The sequence below is a fragment of the Protomyctophum parallelum genome (assembly GCF_964188405.1).
Source record: "Protomyctophum parallelum genome assembly, chromosome: 7".
Lineage (NCBI taxonomy): Eukaryota > Metazoa > Chordata > Actinopteri > Myctophiformes > Myctophidae > Protomyctophum > Protomyctophum parallelum.
The window spans coordinates 6,867,414-6,887,617 of record NC_139705.1 but is presented as its reverse complement, the minus strand read 5'-3'; the positions used below and the strand labels follow the sequence as shown (position 1 = coordinate 6,887,617).

At 40.3% G+C, this 20,204-nt stretch overlaps 1 protein-coding gene across 2 annotated transcripts; it reads right to left on the bottom strand.

The window, feature by feature from the left end:
- Positions 1 to 2,124: 2,124 nt before the first annotated feature.
- Positions 2,125 to 19,370, bottom strand: tmem269 (transmembrane protein 269). Of its 2 annotated transcripts, XM_083768333.1 has the most exons (7): positions 19,194 to 19,370; positions 17,995 to 18,046; positions 12,788 to 12,941; positions 12,107 to 12,204; positions 6,937 to 7,080; positions 6,072 to 6,272; positions 2,125 to 3,208 (listed from the first exon to the last, which is right to left on the bottom strand). In XM_083768333.1, the coding sequence occupies exons 2-7, from the start codon at positions 18,017 to 18,019 to the stop codon at positions 3,099 to 3,101; spliced, it is 732 nt and encodes a 243-aa protein (XP_083624459.1). In that variant the 5' UTR covers positions 18,020 to 18,046; positions 19,194 to 19,370; the 3' UTR covers positions 2,125 to 3,098. The 2 variants fall into 2 exon arrangements, with proteins under 2 accessions (XP_083624459.1, XP_083624460.1); XM_083768334.1 differs by lacking the exons at positions 17,995 to 18,046; positions 19,194 to 19,370 and adding an exon at positions 14,236 to 14,333.
- Between the last annotated feature and the right edge of the window lie 834 nt (positions 19,371 to 20,204).

Sequence of the window (20,204 nt, the reverse complement as noted above, 5' to 3'; positions counted from 1 at the left end):
TCAGTTGTTACCTGAAGCAAGGAAACCATCTGCCAAGGATGGACATTTTAATGGGTATATACCTGTATATAAAGTGAGTTTGTCAGTATCTAATTGTCAGACACATGTATGCAGGGAGGTTCCTTTATGAAAACAATGGCGTGTTACATTTATGGACTACCATTAAAAAATATGGTATGTACGTAGGCTATTTTCGACACTATCAGATTATGAATGCTGTATGGTGGTACAACAATAAAGTAAAATAGCCATGAGGAAATGACTTGTAACCTTTGTGTTGTGATTTTATTTATGGTATCATTTTGATTTATGGGGAAAACAGCACAGGAATAATGTTGAATATAGGTTTAGTGTGTGCACCCACCAAACTAATTAATGAACATGCTACCTGGCTATTGTGTGATGGTGTATTGTAGTGTTATGTGCCGTTAGTGGCAGGGTGAACTGCAACACAGTGTATGGAGTGTACAAGACTGAAGCATTACTACACATTGAGATAGTTCAGTCAGGAACACTCACGTCAAAGTAACCATTTATTGCAACAAAGGGAATACAGTGCGTTAAACTTGGCGTTAAAGACTCCGCCACACTATCCCCCCCCCCCCATGGGTATTCAAGAACAGGTCATAGTAAGACATTTAATCAGATTAACTTGAGTCATGCAATCTTGAATGCATTTGAACATTAAAGCCATTATAGCCATAGATAAAACATTGGATCCGTTTAGAGCTATATGCAGCATTGAATTCCAGTTTTCTTTAGAGCCATGCACACATGAATTTCAGTTCAACATTCAGTTTAAACGTCTCGAGTAATGCGAGACTCAGTCTGAACTATAAGGTGGAGGCTGGGTGACGGCAAAGCTTTGCCAGCGGCCAGAGGGAATGAGGTATGATTGGTGTGTACGAAAGTGTTGCAGATTGAAAGCAATAAGAAGACTAACAGCTGATTACACCAACATTTGTAAAATAAGTCAAATACCCTTTAAAGTATTGTTGTCAACAATTAAAGCAAACCGTTTTATTGATGCATCTTTTTTTTATTGTCAAAATGTACAGAATTAAAAATACAGATCTTCGTAAGACCATTCTTGTTATCTCTGGGCAATGAAAATTAACTGTAAATACTGTATAATACTGTATAATGCTGTATAATTAAGTACTGCACTGTACAATTTTGAGGTGTGTTTTACTTTAATGGAGTATTTCCATAATTTAATACTTTTACTTCTGAATACTTTTACTGAACGAATCAAGTTGACATGTAAATATGGGATGTCAGAAATCCATGGGCTCTTGAGACATTTTAACTGCTACTCTGCACTATTTCCCTCAGCAGAATCTCCAACCGAGACATTATAAGAAAACAAACTATTCCCTGATTAGCCACTCACTGTATACAATCATAGCAGGGAGAATCACAAACAGCCATTTTAAGCTGCTTCATACTAAAAATGTGCCCCAATCTAAATAAGACTGGTCTACAACAACGTCATGTGCCAAGACTGAATACTGGCCGTGTTAGGAAATGAGACTGAAATAGCCTCTTAAAACAGAGGCAAACGTAACCCATTAAGACCTAGAGGTCGATTCTTAAAAGGTCTTCTGGAAAGTTTTCTGGGAAGAATTCTGTTGCTACAGTATGTGGTGAACTGATTTTCATGTCAAGGACCTCCAAGATAATATTTGGCCGTGGACCCCATCTCAAAATACTTTGTTTCAGGGACACCCAGAAGCAAATATTTGAGTTAAAAATGTTTGCTTTTTTTTTTTAAAGGGCAAGGTGGCACAGGCGGCGTGTTCTCTCCTCCACATGATCAGTGCCCTTACCCGAGGCGGGGTTGGCGAAAGGGCCTTTCTGTGTGGAGTGTGCATGTTCTCCCCGTGTCCCCTACGGTAGGTACCCTCAGTAATCCTGGGCTCTAAACTGGTCGGAATAACGTGTTCCTTGCACGCGCTACGTCCGGCCGGGGAAACTCCCCCCCTGCCAGGTGAAAAGAAGCAACTTGGACTCCTCATGCATGGAAGGAACCATGAGGTCAGTCTGCTGCCCCCCCCCCCCCCAGGTTGGCAGAGGAAGTGTAGCGCCCAGGATTACATTAGATAATTGACACTGGGTGAAAAAATGGGTTGCAAAATCGTAGGATAAAAATTATATTTGCTTTAAAAAATATATATATATTAGATTTGCACAACAATTCTCAAGACTTTTCACAAATAGATCTACAAGATCATGGTGTGGCTCGAAGTGACGCCTCACAAGCTTGTGCATCTGCTTTTTTTGAATAGCAAAAGTATAAAATAATGGTTTAAGACTTCAAATCTAATAAAATGTCCCGGTCTTAATGGGTTAATATCTACAAGAATAAAGATGCTGTAGAAACACACTTAACTCATAGAATACCAGCCGTACCAAGATAATGCTTCAATAATAGTTATTAAGCTGTGCATAACAATGGGAGACAAATGTTATGTCACACAAACATTTCAAAAACCAAATTACAGATCCAAATATAGTATAAATACAGCTTCGGACTTGGTAAGAACACATTTCTCTTGATATATTTATCCTATACATTCCATAATGATTGTTGTCATGTTTTTGTCATTCATTCATCTCAGTGATTATGTACAGCTTATACTGTTGCCCAGATGACGTAATACTGAGAAAAGGTATTTAATGTAAAAACAAAACATTTCTTTTTACTGTTTTGCTATAGATTGGGTTATTATTGTGCTAAGGGACAGAATCACACAATCCTCGAGCAGCTGAAGATTGTTTTTGGAATGAGCCAATCAAACCCCCTGGCTTGAATGAAAACATCAAGGCCGTTACATCAAGTAAGCATGAAATATTTATCCTTACCAACATGAATAAAGTCCTTCTCATACCTCATACTAATTCTAGTCAATCAACGTGTCGTAGTCATCACATCTAAATAAATGGAAAGCACAACCAACGTGTGGTCTCCTCAGATGGGTGAGCTTGGATCCTCCATGGCAGTAGGTGGCAGCAGCAGACTGATATCCTTCGTTCACCCGGACGGGCCAGTAGCGAGCCTAAAGTGGGAGCATGGGATTAGACCATGCCCCCCCGCCCTACACTTTGCAGCTCCAAAGCGATGTTGGGAACAAAATGTAGGACACGGACCACAGCAGGTAGTACACGCATGCTGATGGGAAGGAGGAACAGAGCACCATGATGACTCCTGCAAAGTAACAAAAAGGAAACAAAAGTGAGCCTTTAATTGTCATGTTCAGGGGGTTGTGTCACGTACCCCACATCCTGTGCACGCACATTCCCACTAGGCCGAGGAAGAAATGCCACGTGAACATTTTCAACTCGGCCTCATTTTCTAATATTACTCCATCAGATTTTATCCAAATTTCACGCAAAATCGGTACACGTGCTCTCCCATAGTCATGTGATCAAGACGGGGTTGTTTGATTTCTCATAATCCACCCTCATTGGCTACGATTGGCTTCTAAACTTTTCAGGAGTAGCCCGCTTTGTACCCGTTTTGTACACATCGCCACAACTACTCAACGCAGTGTCGGATTGTGGTGAAACTGTGCATGCATATTCCCACTAGGCTGAGGAAGAAATGCCACTTGACAGTTTTCAAATCAGCCTCATGGTGGCGCTACAACAGGCCAAGCCGCGTCACACACACACACACACAAACACACACCCACACACACACACACACACACACACACACACACACACACAGTTTATATTGCACCTAAACATTTTGCCAAAAATCACACACACACTCCTATCCTCCTGGTGGAGACCTGTGCCCAGAAGGGCACTTTTTCTAGTTCTGCTTTGTTTCATTTGTGAGCATGTGCTCCTTTCTGCGCAATGTTCAGAAGCCTTGCTTTCATCACTGGCACCATTCATACGAGGTTTCCACTGGACACACGCTGGTCTGACGAACCCATTCTGACCTGAGATCAGATTCTAAAAATGTCAGTCGTTCTTCGATTTTTCAAAAATAGCAGACCTACAAGCTCATATCGCGCCACTCGGTGGCGCGATATGAGCTTGTAGATCTGCTATTTTTCAATAGCTAAAGCATAACATGATGCCAACACCAAAATGGGTGCCCGGTCAGAATGGGCTAATAGAGCTCAACAGTGAGTTGAAATCCTATTCATATTCTGAATAGAGGATTTTGATTAATAACCATAATTTCCTAACCATCTCAGGTAGACTTACGAGATTGTGAAACGATGTCTAAGCTCCTGTAGAAGCCACAAGTCTGTATGAGATCTACCTAGTTTTATTTGCGATGTCATGTATACCCACAATCTGAAGCGTAAACAGCAATGTTTGGTGGAGCTCGCTATTGAAATGTGCCACTAAACTTTACGGTTATAATACATATTGTGACGTCACTGTATAGAGCAGTCACAGTCCCGCCCCCTACCAGGGCCCAGGAAATGATTCTCCGTTCATTTTCCTCATAGACATTTCAAAAAGTATTTATTTAAAGTCGTTTACGCCGCGGACAAAGCCAACTCTTGTCGTGACAAATCATGACAACAAACACAAATAATTAGAAAGAAGACGAAAACGGCAGGTTACAACACTTTTTTTTGTTGTTTTTCTTCTTTGTAATTATTTGTTTGGTCCAAAATATTGTGTTTGTTGTCATGAGTTGTCACGACTCGAGTTGGCTTTGTCCGCGGCGTAACCGTCATTAAATAAATACCTTTTGAAATGTCTATGGGGAAAAATGCATTGGGAATCATTTCCTGGGCCTGGCGTCGTCATGAAAGGGGGTGGGACTGCGACGCTCTATATTGTCCAATCATATGAGTGTTATAATAATAAAAGTAAAAATCATTCTCCTGAAAGGTGCCAATATTGTCTACTACTACTTTGGGATGTTTAGCAATACAAATGCAATGCATGTATATATACACACACTACATAACCCAAACTCTGCACATACTTTGGGCATGTCATATCCCTGAATGGGTATGGACTAGTAACTGATAATAAAGGTTTCCTTCCTGCCTTGTATAATGTATAATACCTGCATAATCAAATTTCCTTGTGTTACCACCAGTATGATATATAGCTCTTCCAACGTGTTTTTAGTAAAATGACTGTGAATAATTATGCAGATTTCCATGAACCTTGGTAGTTATGATCACAGTACACCAAAGGGATTATTCGCTTTTGGCTCTTAAAAAGGTCAAAGGCCCAAATAAATCATGGCTGCACAAGAGATGATTAAAATTCAGGTGGAAAATGAATTTGACTCTAGGTCAAAATTACATATTTACATGGTGTTGTAGGGGGTATGCACTGACTGTACTGAGAGGAATTGCACATTCATATTGCATATTCGAAAGTCAGCCATACTAACCAACCAGAAACCTCTCACTTGAACTTGGTAAGATTTTTTGAGCGGTGCCTCCGGGGTCTGGATGTTCCAGGGACCCCCCGGGAACCCCCCACATAGTAACTCTGTCATGTTTCGATTTTTCCCCAAAATAATCAAAGTACAGTACAGAGCACAGTACAGTACAGTAACTATAACAATAAATGCACCACACCGATTTATTTTAAAGATGGAGTGCCAAATTTTTTGAATTTTTTCCAGTTTTTCATGTGTCTATGAGGTGACAGTACTTAATTAGACAGACTGGAGTTGTTTTTATGTGCAATTGTGTATTGACTTTGTATTTAGGGTTTCTTCCTGGAGGCTGAACCCTTGACAGTCAAACGGGCCAATGAAGTAAACAGTAATATAGTTACACCACACTATCAGCCCCTCCCCTAACCCCTCCCCCTTTATCATACAACTACAGCTGTGGGTGCGGCTTCAGTTCAGGTGGATCACCACCCATCACCACCCACCAGGAAAACAAGGCATACTTAATGAACTGGTGGGCGTGTCCACATAAAAGCATGATTTTAACAAATACTGTACACTTTTTGGAAAAAGTTCTTCCCCCTTATATTGTAATAATACCTGATGATCATGTTTTAGGGTGGAAAAAAATGGTGGCACTCCATCTTTAAATCTGTTGTAAAAAAAACGTTAAGTTTACCTCCAGCATAGACAGCCTTCTTCCAGGCCTGGGACTCCAGCACCCTGTCATGAGGGTAGAAGTTCTGGCTGATCATAAAGAGGATCATGGCCACCGCCAGGACCCGCAGAAGAGCCATATTCCCCCCGGAGAGGAGAGCAGCACTGGCCAAAATGGCCGAGGAGTAGATACAGGGTAGGCCACGATACACAAACGGGATCCCTGTGCATCCAATGCAAAAACAAAGTTGACAACATTTTAGAGCTGGGACTCGATTAAAAATATTAATCTAATTAATCAGAGGCTTTGCGATTAATTAATCTAGATTAATCACATTTTAATCGCATATCAATATTCAACCCGAGAACAGCGAGAAACCTTTTTTTTTATGTTTTTGGTATCCCAGTGAATCAATGAATAGTGACTACAGGATACCACTCATTTTCAACATTTTACTGTCATTAATATACCTGTTGTGGAAATAATAATAAAAAGTCACCCCATTCTGTGTTGCCTAGAACTGGAGGTCTGAAAAAAAATTTGTAACAGTAACAAGTACATCTCAGTGACATCACAAAGCTGTACTTACTTCATATTGTTACTGTTTTTTGTCAGACCTCCAGTTCTAGGCAACACAAAATGGGGTGACTTTTTATTATTTCCAGTTTTCAGTACTATAGAAAAGCGCCCAGTGAGAAACGTTCCGCGTTGAAAAAAAAAGGTGCGATTAATTTATCTGTAGTTAATCGCGATACATTTTTCTGTAGTTAATTAATCTAAATTAATCGCAATTAGTCCCGGCCCTACAAAATCATTCCAATTTCCACATGAAACTTAATTCATATCATATGGAGTATGGCGTTGAATTCCAGAAACGTTCACTTACCACTTGAGAAAAAGCAGAGGCGTACGAATACAGACATGACGTAGCACATGCACAGGATGTTGTCTATAAGGTCAGGCGTCCTCAGCAGCAATGACGTTGCGATCCCAAATGTGGTGAAGTCGGCAAAGTCGTCTAGTTTGGCACCTGAGCATAACAAGATGATCCATTTAGAAACGCAACGTGTGGTACTAATATGAAACTGAAAAGATGAGATAAGTACATTATTCAATTTAAGACTTCAATGCCCACCCTCTATTCACTGCCACTGTATTTTCCAAAAAGGATTGCAGTCTGAATAAGCTGCATTTCATTATAGTGATGGCCAATAGGCATTGTGTATTATTTAATGCTATATATATATATATATATAATATGTATTTATGTATGTATGTATGTGTGTGTGTCCTAAAACATGATCATCAAGTATTATTATACAAGGAAGATTTGTTTCAAAAAAGTGTTTACAGTATTTGTTAACATGCCGGACACGCAAACCAGTTCATTAACCCATTCTGACCTGAGATCAGATTCATACGAGGTTTCCGCCGGACACACACTGGTCTGATGAACCCATTCTGACCTGAGATCAGATTCTAAAAATGTCAGTCGCTCTTCGATTTTTCAAAAATAGCAGACCTACAAGCTCGTATCGCGCCACTCGGTGGCGCGATATGAGCTTGTAGATCTGCTATTTTTAAATATCTAAAGCATAACATGATGCTGACACCAAAATGGGTGCCCGTTCAGAATGGGTTAAAAGGGTAAGACCACTTTTGTAGAGGTTTGGGTTGTGTAGTTACCTTGCCATGATGTAACTCCAAATGTGGACAAGAAATAATAAATATTAAATAATTGCTCCAGTGATTAGAAATTGATAATTCAAAATATGATCCTCATTGACTTACATTGTAGTACGCTGAAACAGCTCTCAAAGTCACTCATTTAGCACATAAACAAACACAAACAAAGTTGATTCAGACAGTATATAGCATCACCAAAACCCATGTAGTTTTATATGTTTATAAAAATGTGAACTTCCTGTTGATTTGTCCATTTTTATTAGGAAGAAAACCTGGACTGGATCCGTGGATCCGGATCCAGATCTTCAAATAGTAAAATCAACAGGAAGTTAAAGGAGCATTCAGTGATTTGGGTGATTTTGAAAAAACCCCGGTGCGCCCCGGTAACAAGATGTGCACATGCACGCACTACAGTGGGGGGGAAGTGCAACAGGCCAACAGCACACACACCAAGGCCCGCCCCCACTCGATCATGATTGGCGGAAGGCCGGAGGCCCCTCTCTATCCTGATTGGATGAAGGCTGGGCCACCAAGCCAAAAAACGAAACCTACGGTTTCTTTTACCCCCAGGGGTTTACTGGGGACAGGGAGGAACTCCTTATATGGTCAGCACACTCTATAGCAGAGGTCCTCAACAGGCGGACCGCGATCCACAACCAGACCGCGGACCGAAAGAATTGAAATAAAATAATGCTGTTCATAATGAAGTGATGAACAACATGTTTAGAGGAAATGACAGCTAAAATAAAGCAAATGCCACTCTCAGATACCACAGCAACCAGAAGTACTGAATTACTGGATGGTGATTTGTCCAAACAGCTTTGTGGGAATATAAAATGCAGAATGCATTTCCCCAGCAGTGGACAAGTCCACTGACAACAGTGATACTGGTCAGTTGGTGGTGTTTGTGAGGTATTATGATGATACCAGCGATAATGGTCAGTTGGTGGTGTTTGTGAGGTATTATGATGATACCAGCGATAATGGTCAGTTGGTGTATGTGAGCTATTATGATGAGGGCATGAGGGAGTTTATTGAGTATTAATTTAGTTTTTGAGTGGTGCAACCACTCCTATAGACAGCTATGTGTGTGTGTGTGTGTGTGTGTGTGTGTGTGTGTGTGTGTGTGTGTGTGTGTGCCTCCCTGTGTCCGAGCACGAAAATAGCATTTGTTCACCACCAAGTGTCACTGTTGCACAGCCTAACACACAGATACACACAGGCAGTGTACAGTACAGTACAGTACAGTACAGTACAGTACAGTACAGTACAGTACAGTACAGTACAGTACAGTACAGTACAGTACAGTACAGTACAGTACAGTACAGTACAGTACAGTACAGTACAGTACAGTACAGTACAGTACAGTACAGTGCCACTCACTTCAGATGGGTCTGATCTTGGTTGAATTAAGAAAAAAAAGTTAGTCTTTGTAACCAATGTGCTATTTCTATTAAAGGGGTCTATTTCTCTTATTATTAAGCAGGCAAATCTTGACAAAAGAAAGTGTTCTTTGTGCCTCAACACAATACCTCTCATTCGCTGTGAATCTTTGGAGGGGAATATTTGTAAAACATTTTATTTCCATACTCTGCACCCCAGTATTGGTTGGTTGGGAAGGGATCCGATTTGTATAAGCTTGCCTTGGTTTGACTGTACTAAACAGGCATAGAGCCCCGATCTATGCCTGCCCGGACCTTAGTCTTTTTCAAAGATTATTAGTGGACCTTCAGCATTTCTAGTTGAGGACCCCTGCTCTATAGTATGGAGGATTATCACAACAAAACAACAAAAATAAGTGATATTTATATTAAGTGAAATCACTGAATATACCCAAAAAGAATTAAACCACATGAGTTTTGGTGAAGTTCTATAATGTCTGAATCAACTTTGTTTGTGTTTGTTTACGTGCTAAAAGCGTGACTTTGAGAGTTGTTTCAGCATACAATGTAAGTCAATGAGGAGCATAATATTGAATTATCAATTTCTAATCACTGGAGCAATTTTTCTTTTATTTCTTGTACACATTTGGAGTTACATCATGGCACAACCAAACCTCTGCGAAAGTGGTCTTAGGTGGTCTTTACACGAGAATGGTGTTCATAGAAAACTTCAAAATAAAGTGTAGAAGCCATTTCACTGCCATTTAGCCTTATTAGTTGTGAGAATATTCTGTTGATTATTGGCTAATTGGTTTATTGTTTTGGGCACAAACGGCCACGCCTCCCAGGCCTAGGCACTATGGACAGGTGTGGGGGGGGGGGGGGGAATCATGCACCTATGTGGAGACACGGTTTTTTACCAGTAGCACAGGAGAATGTTCATGTTTGTATTTATGCACCCTTTTTGAAGTAAAAGCAAAACAAAACGAATGCAACTTTGTGGACATTGGACTTCTTCATGCCTGCGTAATCCTACATCCATATACTGGGTGCATCATGGGTTTGTCAAATTGTTTTACTTGAAAGCCGACAAATACCATTACATAAAGTATCGTTTGCCGGTGTCCCTTTAGACGAGAACGGTGTTTTCAGGAGGTGAAAACGCAACAAAGTGAAATAGTCTAGTAGCCAGCCCATAGAGCCCCATTGTGAACCCGGACATGTTGAGTACACCAACGTTTTATGTTAGAAATGTTGATTATGGGTCCCCAGCATGGAGAAACTGCCGGATGCTAACTTGCATATGTTGCGCAAATTTCATAATTGGCATAATATGTGACAAAGAAATGTGCAAAAAAAACATATTGGGCTAAAACGGCCATAGCCGTCATCACAAATGTGATGATGTCAGCACGTGGCTATGGCCGTTTTAGCCAAAGGAGTGTATTTTGTGCAAAACTAATGCTTGGAATGGATTCAGCATCATGAAAAACCCCTAGATTGACATGTCACATGCTACATAAAGCATGATGACATTTTGACTTTTTTTGCCTTCTATAGGTTGTTAACGGTATGGTCACATATTATGCCAATTATGAAAATTGCTCAACATTATGCAAGGTGGGTGGTGATGGGTTGTGAAGTCGTGCAGTGCCACAGATGAGAATCACAATGATTTAACTCACTGAATCTGTCTAGATACTGTGCGTTTATCAAAGGCCCATTATGGCAATGTCCAATGTTTTCTGAAAAGTGATAGCACATGCGTGTAACATGGCCTTTCTGTCCACATGCACACGCACATCTGCATGTGTGTCTCTGTATATGCATAAACATGTATCCGTATCCACAATGCACAATGCATCTATGTGCAGTGGAAATTCCACTGTCAGCCCAACAGGTCAATATTCTGTAAACAACATTCCCAAAACTCTTGCTCTCTTTATCCTACAGGGGCACACAGCACATGTTTTCAGCGGATGAGGTGATTCTGACCCACAAGCTTAGATGAACGACATGGAATTCCGCAGCCCAGTGTGAACAATTTGAGCAATTTCAGATATGCAGAGAGCCAAAAGCAAAGGGATAAAATAGACAATTGGAGCGTGAGCCTGTGGAATTAGGGTGCTTAATAGGAAAGCGATTGTTCAATTGACAAAAAAAAAGATGGTGTGGGGGGGGGGGGGGGCATAACAACACACACCCGCAAAGTCATGCAGAAAACACAGTCGGGGGAAACAAAGCCTCCTGAAATGTGTGGGGCAACGAAGCATTGTCATGCACCTGGGGAGCTATTTTTGGGCTGCCGAGAAACCATTGACAATCGGCCATGTTGAAAAGCTATTGGTGCATTCTGATTTACTGTATATGATGCCATTTATCTTTTGAAACGGTGCCAGTCTTGTTACATTTTGAATGCATCTTGTTTAGCTTAGTGGGCATTTCCATTGATGGAGGGAGTGAAAAGAGGATGTCAGCCAGGCCACGTTCACCACCTCATCATGACACCTTCAAAAATAGCAGAGCTACAAGCTCGTAGCGCGCCACTCGGTGGCGCGCTATGAGCTTGTAGATCTGCTATTTTTCAATAGCTAAAGCATGACATAATGCTAACAACCAAAAGGGGTTCCCGACCAAAATGGGTTAACTCAGGAAAAAATGCAAAACCTGTGGACGTTTGCTGAAATACATCCAAACATAAAATGTATTGTAAAAGGTGAAAGGTTGAAACCCACTGGGCTATATTTTATACCACGTTTTTTGAAGAAAAATGATCATGTCAATATCTATACTTTCCTTTTATTTGAACCACCCATTTGTGTCCCATGGCGCGTTTTGTTTTCAATAGTACATTCTTGTCTATGACCTTGTTTGACCAAATTATAAAGTCCAGACAAGGGGCTAGGGCAGTGCGGGCAGTGAGTCCTGCCAATATCTCAGTACACATTTATCACTGGTGAGTGCCCCTGAGCACAACACTGAACTCACCCAGTGCAGAGCAGGCATCCAGTCGCCTGGCAACCGCTCCATCTGCCAAATCCAGAAGGTAGCCAATCAGGACCAGCCAGCATGCTGCATATTGATGCCTGGACAAAGCAAAGGGGAAACAAATATATTTGATTTGGCGACAAAAGAGCAGAGAGCACCCAGCTTAAGCTATTTGCACACACATTTATGGGAAACGGGTGAAAGCTGGCTATATTTTTGATGTTGTTCCATAAATATCTCTCTATGACGAGGTACAATAAGTAAATAACTATTTTTTTGGTAGAACGTTGCACTAACAGCCAAAGGGCTTCATTCCAATAAAGATCTACAATATGCAGTCATAGGGAAGTGCTTTGGATAAAGATCCACAATTGGCACATTATAGGCCTACTGTTCTCAAAGACAAAGTTAAACACCAGGTGACTTTGATCATTCTGAACTGTGCTTTTTCTCCTCTTGCCTACCTCAGATCAGCTGTTTTGGACAGCATGTGATCGTCAGCTTTGGAAAAAGTTGAGCAATGTGCTCACAAAGAGCCTGCATTATTAGCTGAATAAATGGACCCGTAATAACAGGTTACATTTACACTTTCAGAGTCAACACTGAGTATTTTGAAAATCGATTTCAATCTGCTTCAAACCCCAAAAAGGCAGACCAATTAAGGCCCACAAATACACTCACCCGCTAATACTGCAAAGAATGGAAGCCATGCCCATCACCATGTTAGCCACTGAGAGAGCATTGGCAGCATTCTTACGCGCAAACTCCTTGATGTGTAGCCCCGTGGCTTGCTCACTTGTTATACCAAAGAACTTGTTGGTATGCTGGAAGAAACCTGAGACCACATGACGACAGCAACAGTTATACCGTAGTTGACAAAACCAAAGGTTCCGTGGTCAAAAACAAACCTCCCCAAGTTTTAAACCATAGATTACAGCTTACTGAAAGGTTGTCGTTGTGGTCAGACTATAAATAATGAAATCGCTTTATGAAAATCAGCCATGTGTGATTAATCATTTCAGTCTAATCTAGCGGGGAGTCTATTAATGCACAATATTATAGCATACCTAGTATAGCATCACTTACCAAGATGTATGTTCATTTGGATATGATACACTAGTCCTTTTTTTTAACACAAACATGTAGGAATGTATTGCATACATTCATTCAGTACATCCTAAAAGGGCGAAACATTGGGAAGTTACCTAATACCTATTCATTAATTAATTAGCTACAGTAGAGGACACCTACTACTGGCACAGATTAATTGAAAGACATAGCCTACATGTAATGAAACGTTATTGTCAAGAAATCCAATATTTGGAACATTATGCACATGTTGACACTCGATTGTCGACTAGTCAGGGGGTCGACTGCACGCAGACTGGTCTGGGGGAAATACTATGGACGAAGGGCCTACACTGCGTATTGACAATTAAAACGCTTCTGATCCATCAGCCTGTAGCTCCAATAAAACATAGTGCCCTGAATTTTGTGAATTAGGCACGAGGCAGCAGAACTCGCATGGCTAACTGCTCAGATCTATTAAAAACACCTCATCCCTCTGCAGCCCTTAATGGTACTCAACGGAGCACGCCATGAAAGCAATAAAACTACAACTTGCTGTGATTTTAAATGGTTCCAAATAAAAACATATATATATATATATATATATATATATATTATAATGAGAATGCCTGGTAAAAAAAATAAAGCAGTCAACTGGTACAGCATTGGTTAAGTCAGAGAAAATGAGTCGATAAACCCTATTATTGACTCGTAGTGTAAGGCTAAGACAGTAACCATAGAAGTGGCTACAGAGGTTGTCGTCAGCAAGATGGAATGACTGCTGACACTGCCTCAATCCTGCCAGAACTGCTTGTGCCTCCGAAAAAGCTGTGGTGTTTTTTAATGAAGACAGACAAAGCAATCTTTGTTTCTCTCTGCCTCCTCTCTTGTGAGTTTAGAATTCCCACAGAAGTTTTTTTTTCTTCCCTTTTTTCTAATAGTATTATCCCAGTGTATGCAAAGATTAAGACCTGTAAAAAGTAATTAAAATGTTGCAGTGGCAACCCCTTCAAGAGATTCAGCTAATCTAACTGTGAAAAGTGTTAAAGTCATGCTCCTACTATTATGTTTTTCACCCTGAACTTCCTGTGATTCCAAAGCCAGACGAGTTCAAGAGACTCTTCATCTGAAAGAAAACAGCACAGCACAGCACAGCACAAAGCCAACAATAACTTGTACTTTACTTGACGGCATGCTTTTATTTCTACTGTTTTATTTTGAATGATTTTACACAACTTTCAACCTGGTATATTAATTGTTAGTGTAGCTATGAATCCTAAATCAACCAACCCATTGAATGATGCAGACACGTTCTGCATATAAGATGTGTACCAAACCAAAATCCATACCATTGCCAATGGTAGACAAAGTGACTTTTTTTTCTTCTTCAGAGAATTCTGAATTATCACCAACTCACAAATAGAGGGACACATACATTTGTGGGGATTCCAGATCAAATTGTCAAACAAGTGCTGCTAACCAAATGAAATCGCTAAGCATCTAATACGTCTCAGTCATTCATAATTAAAACATTGAGACCGAGACAGACACATGACACTGACATTTTCAGGCAGGTCTAATTCTGGTTTGCTGCCCAATGAGTGCATGGCATGATGGGAAAGCCCATGTTAGGTAAAAAAAAAAAATGTTACCTGGTAATAGACAGAGACTAACACAACAAACAAAAATCTCCCAACATGGGGAATTTATCTGTACCTGCCCATGGCTATTGATTGCTAATATTAATGTATTTTTTGAAGATTTTTGGGCACAAAAAAAGGAACTGGGGCCAAAAAGGCAGTCGGAATCAGGACTCGAACCCGGCCCGCTGTCAGGCTACATTGTAGCCTATAGGTGACTGGACTAGGTCAGCGGTTCGGGCCTTAATATTAATGAAATGAGAATAAACAGCAATGAGTAATATTCTTATCGTAGTACTGGACATCAAAGGTTCTATAGGCCAAGACAAGACATTTGATAACGTTTATAAAATTCTCATCAGTTGTGGTTTATAGCTGATGCATGTGAAGTAGAGTAAATACCAATAGTATTATGTCAACAAACAAGGCTGATCTGTAACAAAAAAATAATGTAATGCAAAAAAGTAATAACCAGTTACTGTACATTCTAGATAGATACTAGAGATGTCCCGACTCCCGATACTGTATCAGTATAAGAAAAGTATCAGATCGGCCCTTATTTGGTCATATCGGTTCATATCGGTATCGGCAAATATGCCAGTCTAACCACAGATCCGACACAGGGGTCTGCTATAAACACAACAGGAGATATAGCTATAAACACTATTCCCAGTCGGTGGACTTCAAAATAAGATATTTTTTAATTTTTGTATTATAAATATTATTCTCTGGTATCGGTATCGGCTAACACAGAAATTGTGGTATCGGGATCGGATCGGAAACAAAAAAAATGTGTATCGGGACATCCCTACTACTGTAGATACTGTATCCTGCTGATGCTGCAGTTTCTGTTTATTTTTCCTAATTTGTCTCACTTTGGCTCCCATCGTCAGATTGGGTGCATTGTGCAAGTTTTTTTTGTACTAGTTAAAAGTAGTTTAAAACAGGCTTCATGAAACTCTACCTACTGCCACGTGAACCTACGTATGGCATCCCTATTCTCGGGAAAACACTCAGCAAAATGAACAGATCTACAGGCTTTCAAGACCATTGCAGGCTGCAGGATATTTTCAGTGACAATGTTTGGAGTTGGAGAGAACAAAGAAGCAGACCTAATTGGTATGAGTTGTCCATGTACATCAAGGCTGTGTACTTGAACTTGAGATACAGTGCACTTGATATGTGTACTGCCTGTACTCTATTGATAGGCTTATAGAGAGACATCTTAGATAGGCTTTATAGAGAGACATCTTGGCGCATTAGTCATTATCATGTCACGTTTGTGTCTCATGTCTTGTCACGTCACTATGATCTAGAACAGTGGTTCCAAACTGTGGTGCGTGCACCCCTTCTGGTGCGTGGGCACCTACTAGGGTGGTGCTACGATTTTATTTGAAATATATTAACATATTATGCCAATATATGGCAAGTATGTGCAGAATATAGCCTATGCTGCATATAGCCATATCCAGGTTCATATATGTGCATTTATGTGGATAAATGGGAAATATATGTCTCTATATAGCTTATGCAATTTATATTTCCATGTGGGGGGTGCGTCAGCTAGGTCGGGAGGAATCTCAGACGAGCCCGGCCTCCATCGTCTCCTTTGTGCTTTCCGCACCAGTATCTTTCTTTAGGCCTGACTCACACCTTTACATCTACCATACAGCGATGTTACATGGTAGATGTAAACAAAGGGTAAGTCCCAATGCATTTCTAATGCAGCAAGGCTATGACCTTACTGGCGCCAAGATGTCTCTCGTAGCCTATATAAAGTAGGCTACGATAGTAGGCGGTACACATATCAAGTAGACTGTAGTTCAAGTACACAGACTTGATATACAGTACATGGACAACTCATAACACTAATAATATTGGGTCTGCTTCAAGTGGCTCCAATCTGGGAACTTTAGTCTCGAGAGACTGAAGTGGTTAATGTGCTTTGAGACCTGTGATGATCTATCTTGTAAAGCTTACAGGAATGTAAGACTAAAGACTAAATGCAAAAAAGACTAAATGCTAAAAAGACTAAATGCAACTAAACAAAAAACTAACCAAAACCGACTCCTTCTAGGCCTAGGGCCCATGACCCACCTTTATGCAACGCATTTCGATGGCATAGGATGGCTTCCGGGTAGAACTTAGAAGACAGAGTCAAGCAGTTGAAAATGGGGCTGACATTCAAAATAGTAAATTCAGCCCTGCCCTCTGTGCCCTCAGTCCCCATTTACTTAACTGATTACCACACAAAGGTGAGCAACTCTCACAGCCACAACACTAGATAATACTAAATAATACTAAATAATGATCTGGTGCCACCAACATATATGGGTAAATATGGGTAAATTCACTTTCCACAGCACGGTGTTGTATTTGTGTTGTTATTTTTGTTATGTGGAAAAAAGGAATAAGGAATGCACACACGCAATGTCAAAACAAATTCCCATGTGTTTTACACAATGGCAAATAATAACGGTATCTGACACAATCTGCCACTCAGGTGTGGAATGCCCTGCCCCCTTTCTCTCAAAACAAACAAATCACTGGCTTCCTTTAAAACCGGTCTGAGAAGTCACCTATTACTGTCAGCAGGTCAGCCCCCTAATACCTAACCTGACTCAGCCAGATGGGGCAGAAACCTGACTCCTGAGGGGGGGAACCCAGCGTACTCTCTGATGCCCCCTCTGGTGGACTCAGGTTACCTTACAGTATACCCCCCTCCGAGTGATTTATTTGTTTTTATATTTTTTATGCTTCCACCTGTACATAGTTATCATGTTTTTGACATATCGTTGTCGTCATTGCGTTGTGAATGAATGCATGGGACCCGAATGGAAACAAGACCGCGAGGTCTTTTTACGGTGCTATCCTTTTGGATCAATGTGCTTTGACTGTACCATGTACTGTTTTGTATTTTATTGTCTAATAAAATAATCAATCAATGAATTCCATTGCAATAAGTAATATTGTGAAATTATTATATGTATGATTGTTATAAATACAATCATACCCTTATAATAAATAAATGTATTAATTAAGTACAAAAAACATCTACACACTCTCATGCCCCATGATTGGTTCTTTTCCATCAAAATGTTACACCCATGTCCTTTGTCCATGTACTGGAGTATATGGTCATTCAGATTATAAAAAAGAAAGATTGAGAAGCAAACCTACCAGAGCAGGGAGTCAGCAGGATCATGATTGTCTCTTGGTCAGCTCACAGCGACTGAAATAGTACAAAGGAAAAGTATTTTTTTATAGTTAAACACAAGCTGTGTTGTCAAAATGTTTAAAAAGTGGTCAAAGGTTGTCAAAATGGCAGTTGTGACCGTGTAATCAGCTATTTCTGATCTTTTGACACATTCTGACCAATTTCCTGTGATAACATGCCTCAGCAAATTCTCACATCATGCATAGGCTACTTTTCTACAAATAAGTAGGCCTAGACCAGAGGACAACACAGCAGGTCATAAACATTTTGGGTATGTTAAAATGTAGGTGTTTCTGTGTAGCAGCAACAGGAAGTTAATCGAGATGTATGCTGGTATATTGTATGCAGACAGAATTTATGTCAAACTAGCTTCAGCAGCATTTATAGCCATGGCCATCCATAAAACAGCTTACGGTATACCAGACAACTGCAAGGAAACATTCAAGATGCCGCCACATGGTTAGCTCTGGTATAGCTTGACCAGAGCTACCATAGCTTGACCAGACCTACCACATGGTCAATTATGTCCAAAGAGAGTCATACAGGAAACCTGATTCTGATACATTTACACTGACTTGCCATTTAGCAACACCAATATCAGCTGGAAGTAATTGGCTATTAAAGATCGGGCAGTTAATCAGCAATCAAAGTAACATTGGTCTGTGGAATTGCTATGGAACAGCTACATTTTGAATGTTTTGATGCCAAGGGTGAAAATGGTCTATAATCTTTCTTATGGCATTGTTGTTAAAATGATTAAGAAGTTAAATAAACAAATAAACAAAATGGCCATACATAAATATAGGCTATTGGTCATAATTCATATTCTGAAATTTCATGCGACAATCATTATTATATAATTATTTATATAAAAAAAAAAAAAATACCGGTGTAGTACCCCCATCCTCACTGCACCATAGGCTGTCTATTGCATAAGGGATACGGCGCTGAACATATGGATATGATGGATCAGAAGCATAGCTATATGTGATGTGGATGCTGATGTTTAAAATTGTACTATTTCTGTAGGACAGACAAAAACACGCATGCTGCGACACAGCTCTGAAAATGACGATGTGATCACAGTCGGCTAACGTTATGCTGTAGCCCTGTAGGCAACGACACCTCAAAAATATGAATGATAATGATTAAAAAGCCTTACCTGAAAGGACCACCAAGATGAGATTGTTTTGTGCGAATAGAATGATGGAGACGTGTCTCGGTCACACGCACGTAGGCTTTCGTAATTAGGATTAGACTATTTCCGAAATTCCGTGAGCGCCTTGTGTAAATTGTGTATCAAACTGCCACCTGCATGTTTACGAATAACATTCAGTAACCTTCATCTCTGTCACTTTTCAGCGCGTCCCTTTTTAAAGCTCAAGGATAAATCCGCTGCTGGAACATTCCAGCGGAAATGACGCCACCGTGCGTTCTAGTCCTCCCCCACAATTACGGCCGTGATGGGTTGTCCCTTTGATCATGCATGCAAATAACCTACTACTAACTACAATCACTCGATTAATTAAATCGATAAGTTATCCACGACTATTTGTTTTTGATGAGCAGTGGAGACATTTATACAGCTTAAGTTCTAAATTCATATTTTTTCTTACTTTTCATGGTGGCCTTTTAGTATTGAATTGTATTGTATTTAGTATTTTTTGTTCCTTCTTAATGTAAATCGCTCTGGATTAAGAGCGTTGTCTTTGAAGTAACTGAACTAAAGAGAGAGAAGAGACTGTTTTCTCTATAGCCCATAAACAGACATGAAGACTTGACTTAAATACTTAGGCAAAAATACGGAGAAGGTTCCGGAGTTCCATTTATTTTCAGAGACAAAGTAGGCTACAAGTCATGGGCTCCTGGCATGGCCCCTCACCCCACCAGCCTGAAGGCTTGTGGGACTAAAACACATATACAGACATCTTCAGTAGGCTTGTTATACAACACACGACAAAGACTTCAAAGGAAAGATGCAGTCTCTCAGGTTCCCCAACCCCCACTAATGTCTAAAGTGGTCAACATATGTTGTGTGTCCAGGCGACAGGTCAAGAAGGAAGCACATGCAGTGCTGCTATCAGCGAGCTGATCTATTTAGCATACAGGGACTCCTACAGGGCCTGCAGCTGGGGGTCTGGCCTAAGTTATTTATGCTATATTAATGTGAAGT

Bases quoted from the DNA above. Each gene is read 5' to 3' on its own strand.
- tmem269 (XM_083768333.1), bottom strand. From the start codon at position 18,019: ATGATCCTGCTGACTCCCTGCTCTG. The intron at 12,942-17,994 runs GTAGGTTTGCTT...ATGTGGTCTCAG, and splicing joins CCTGCTGACTCCCTGCTCTG to GTTTCTTCCAGCATACCAAC. The intron at 3,209-6,071 runs GTAAACTTAACG...GTTACTTTGCAG, and splicing joins GAAGGCTGTCTATGCTGGAG to GAGTCATCATGGTGCTCTGT.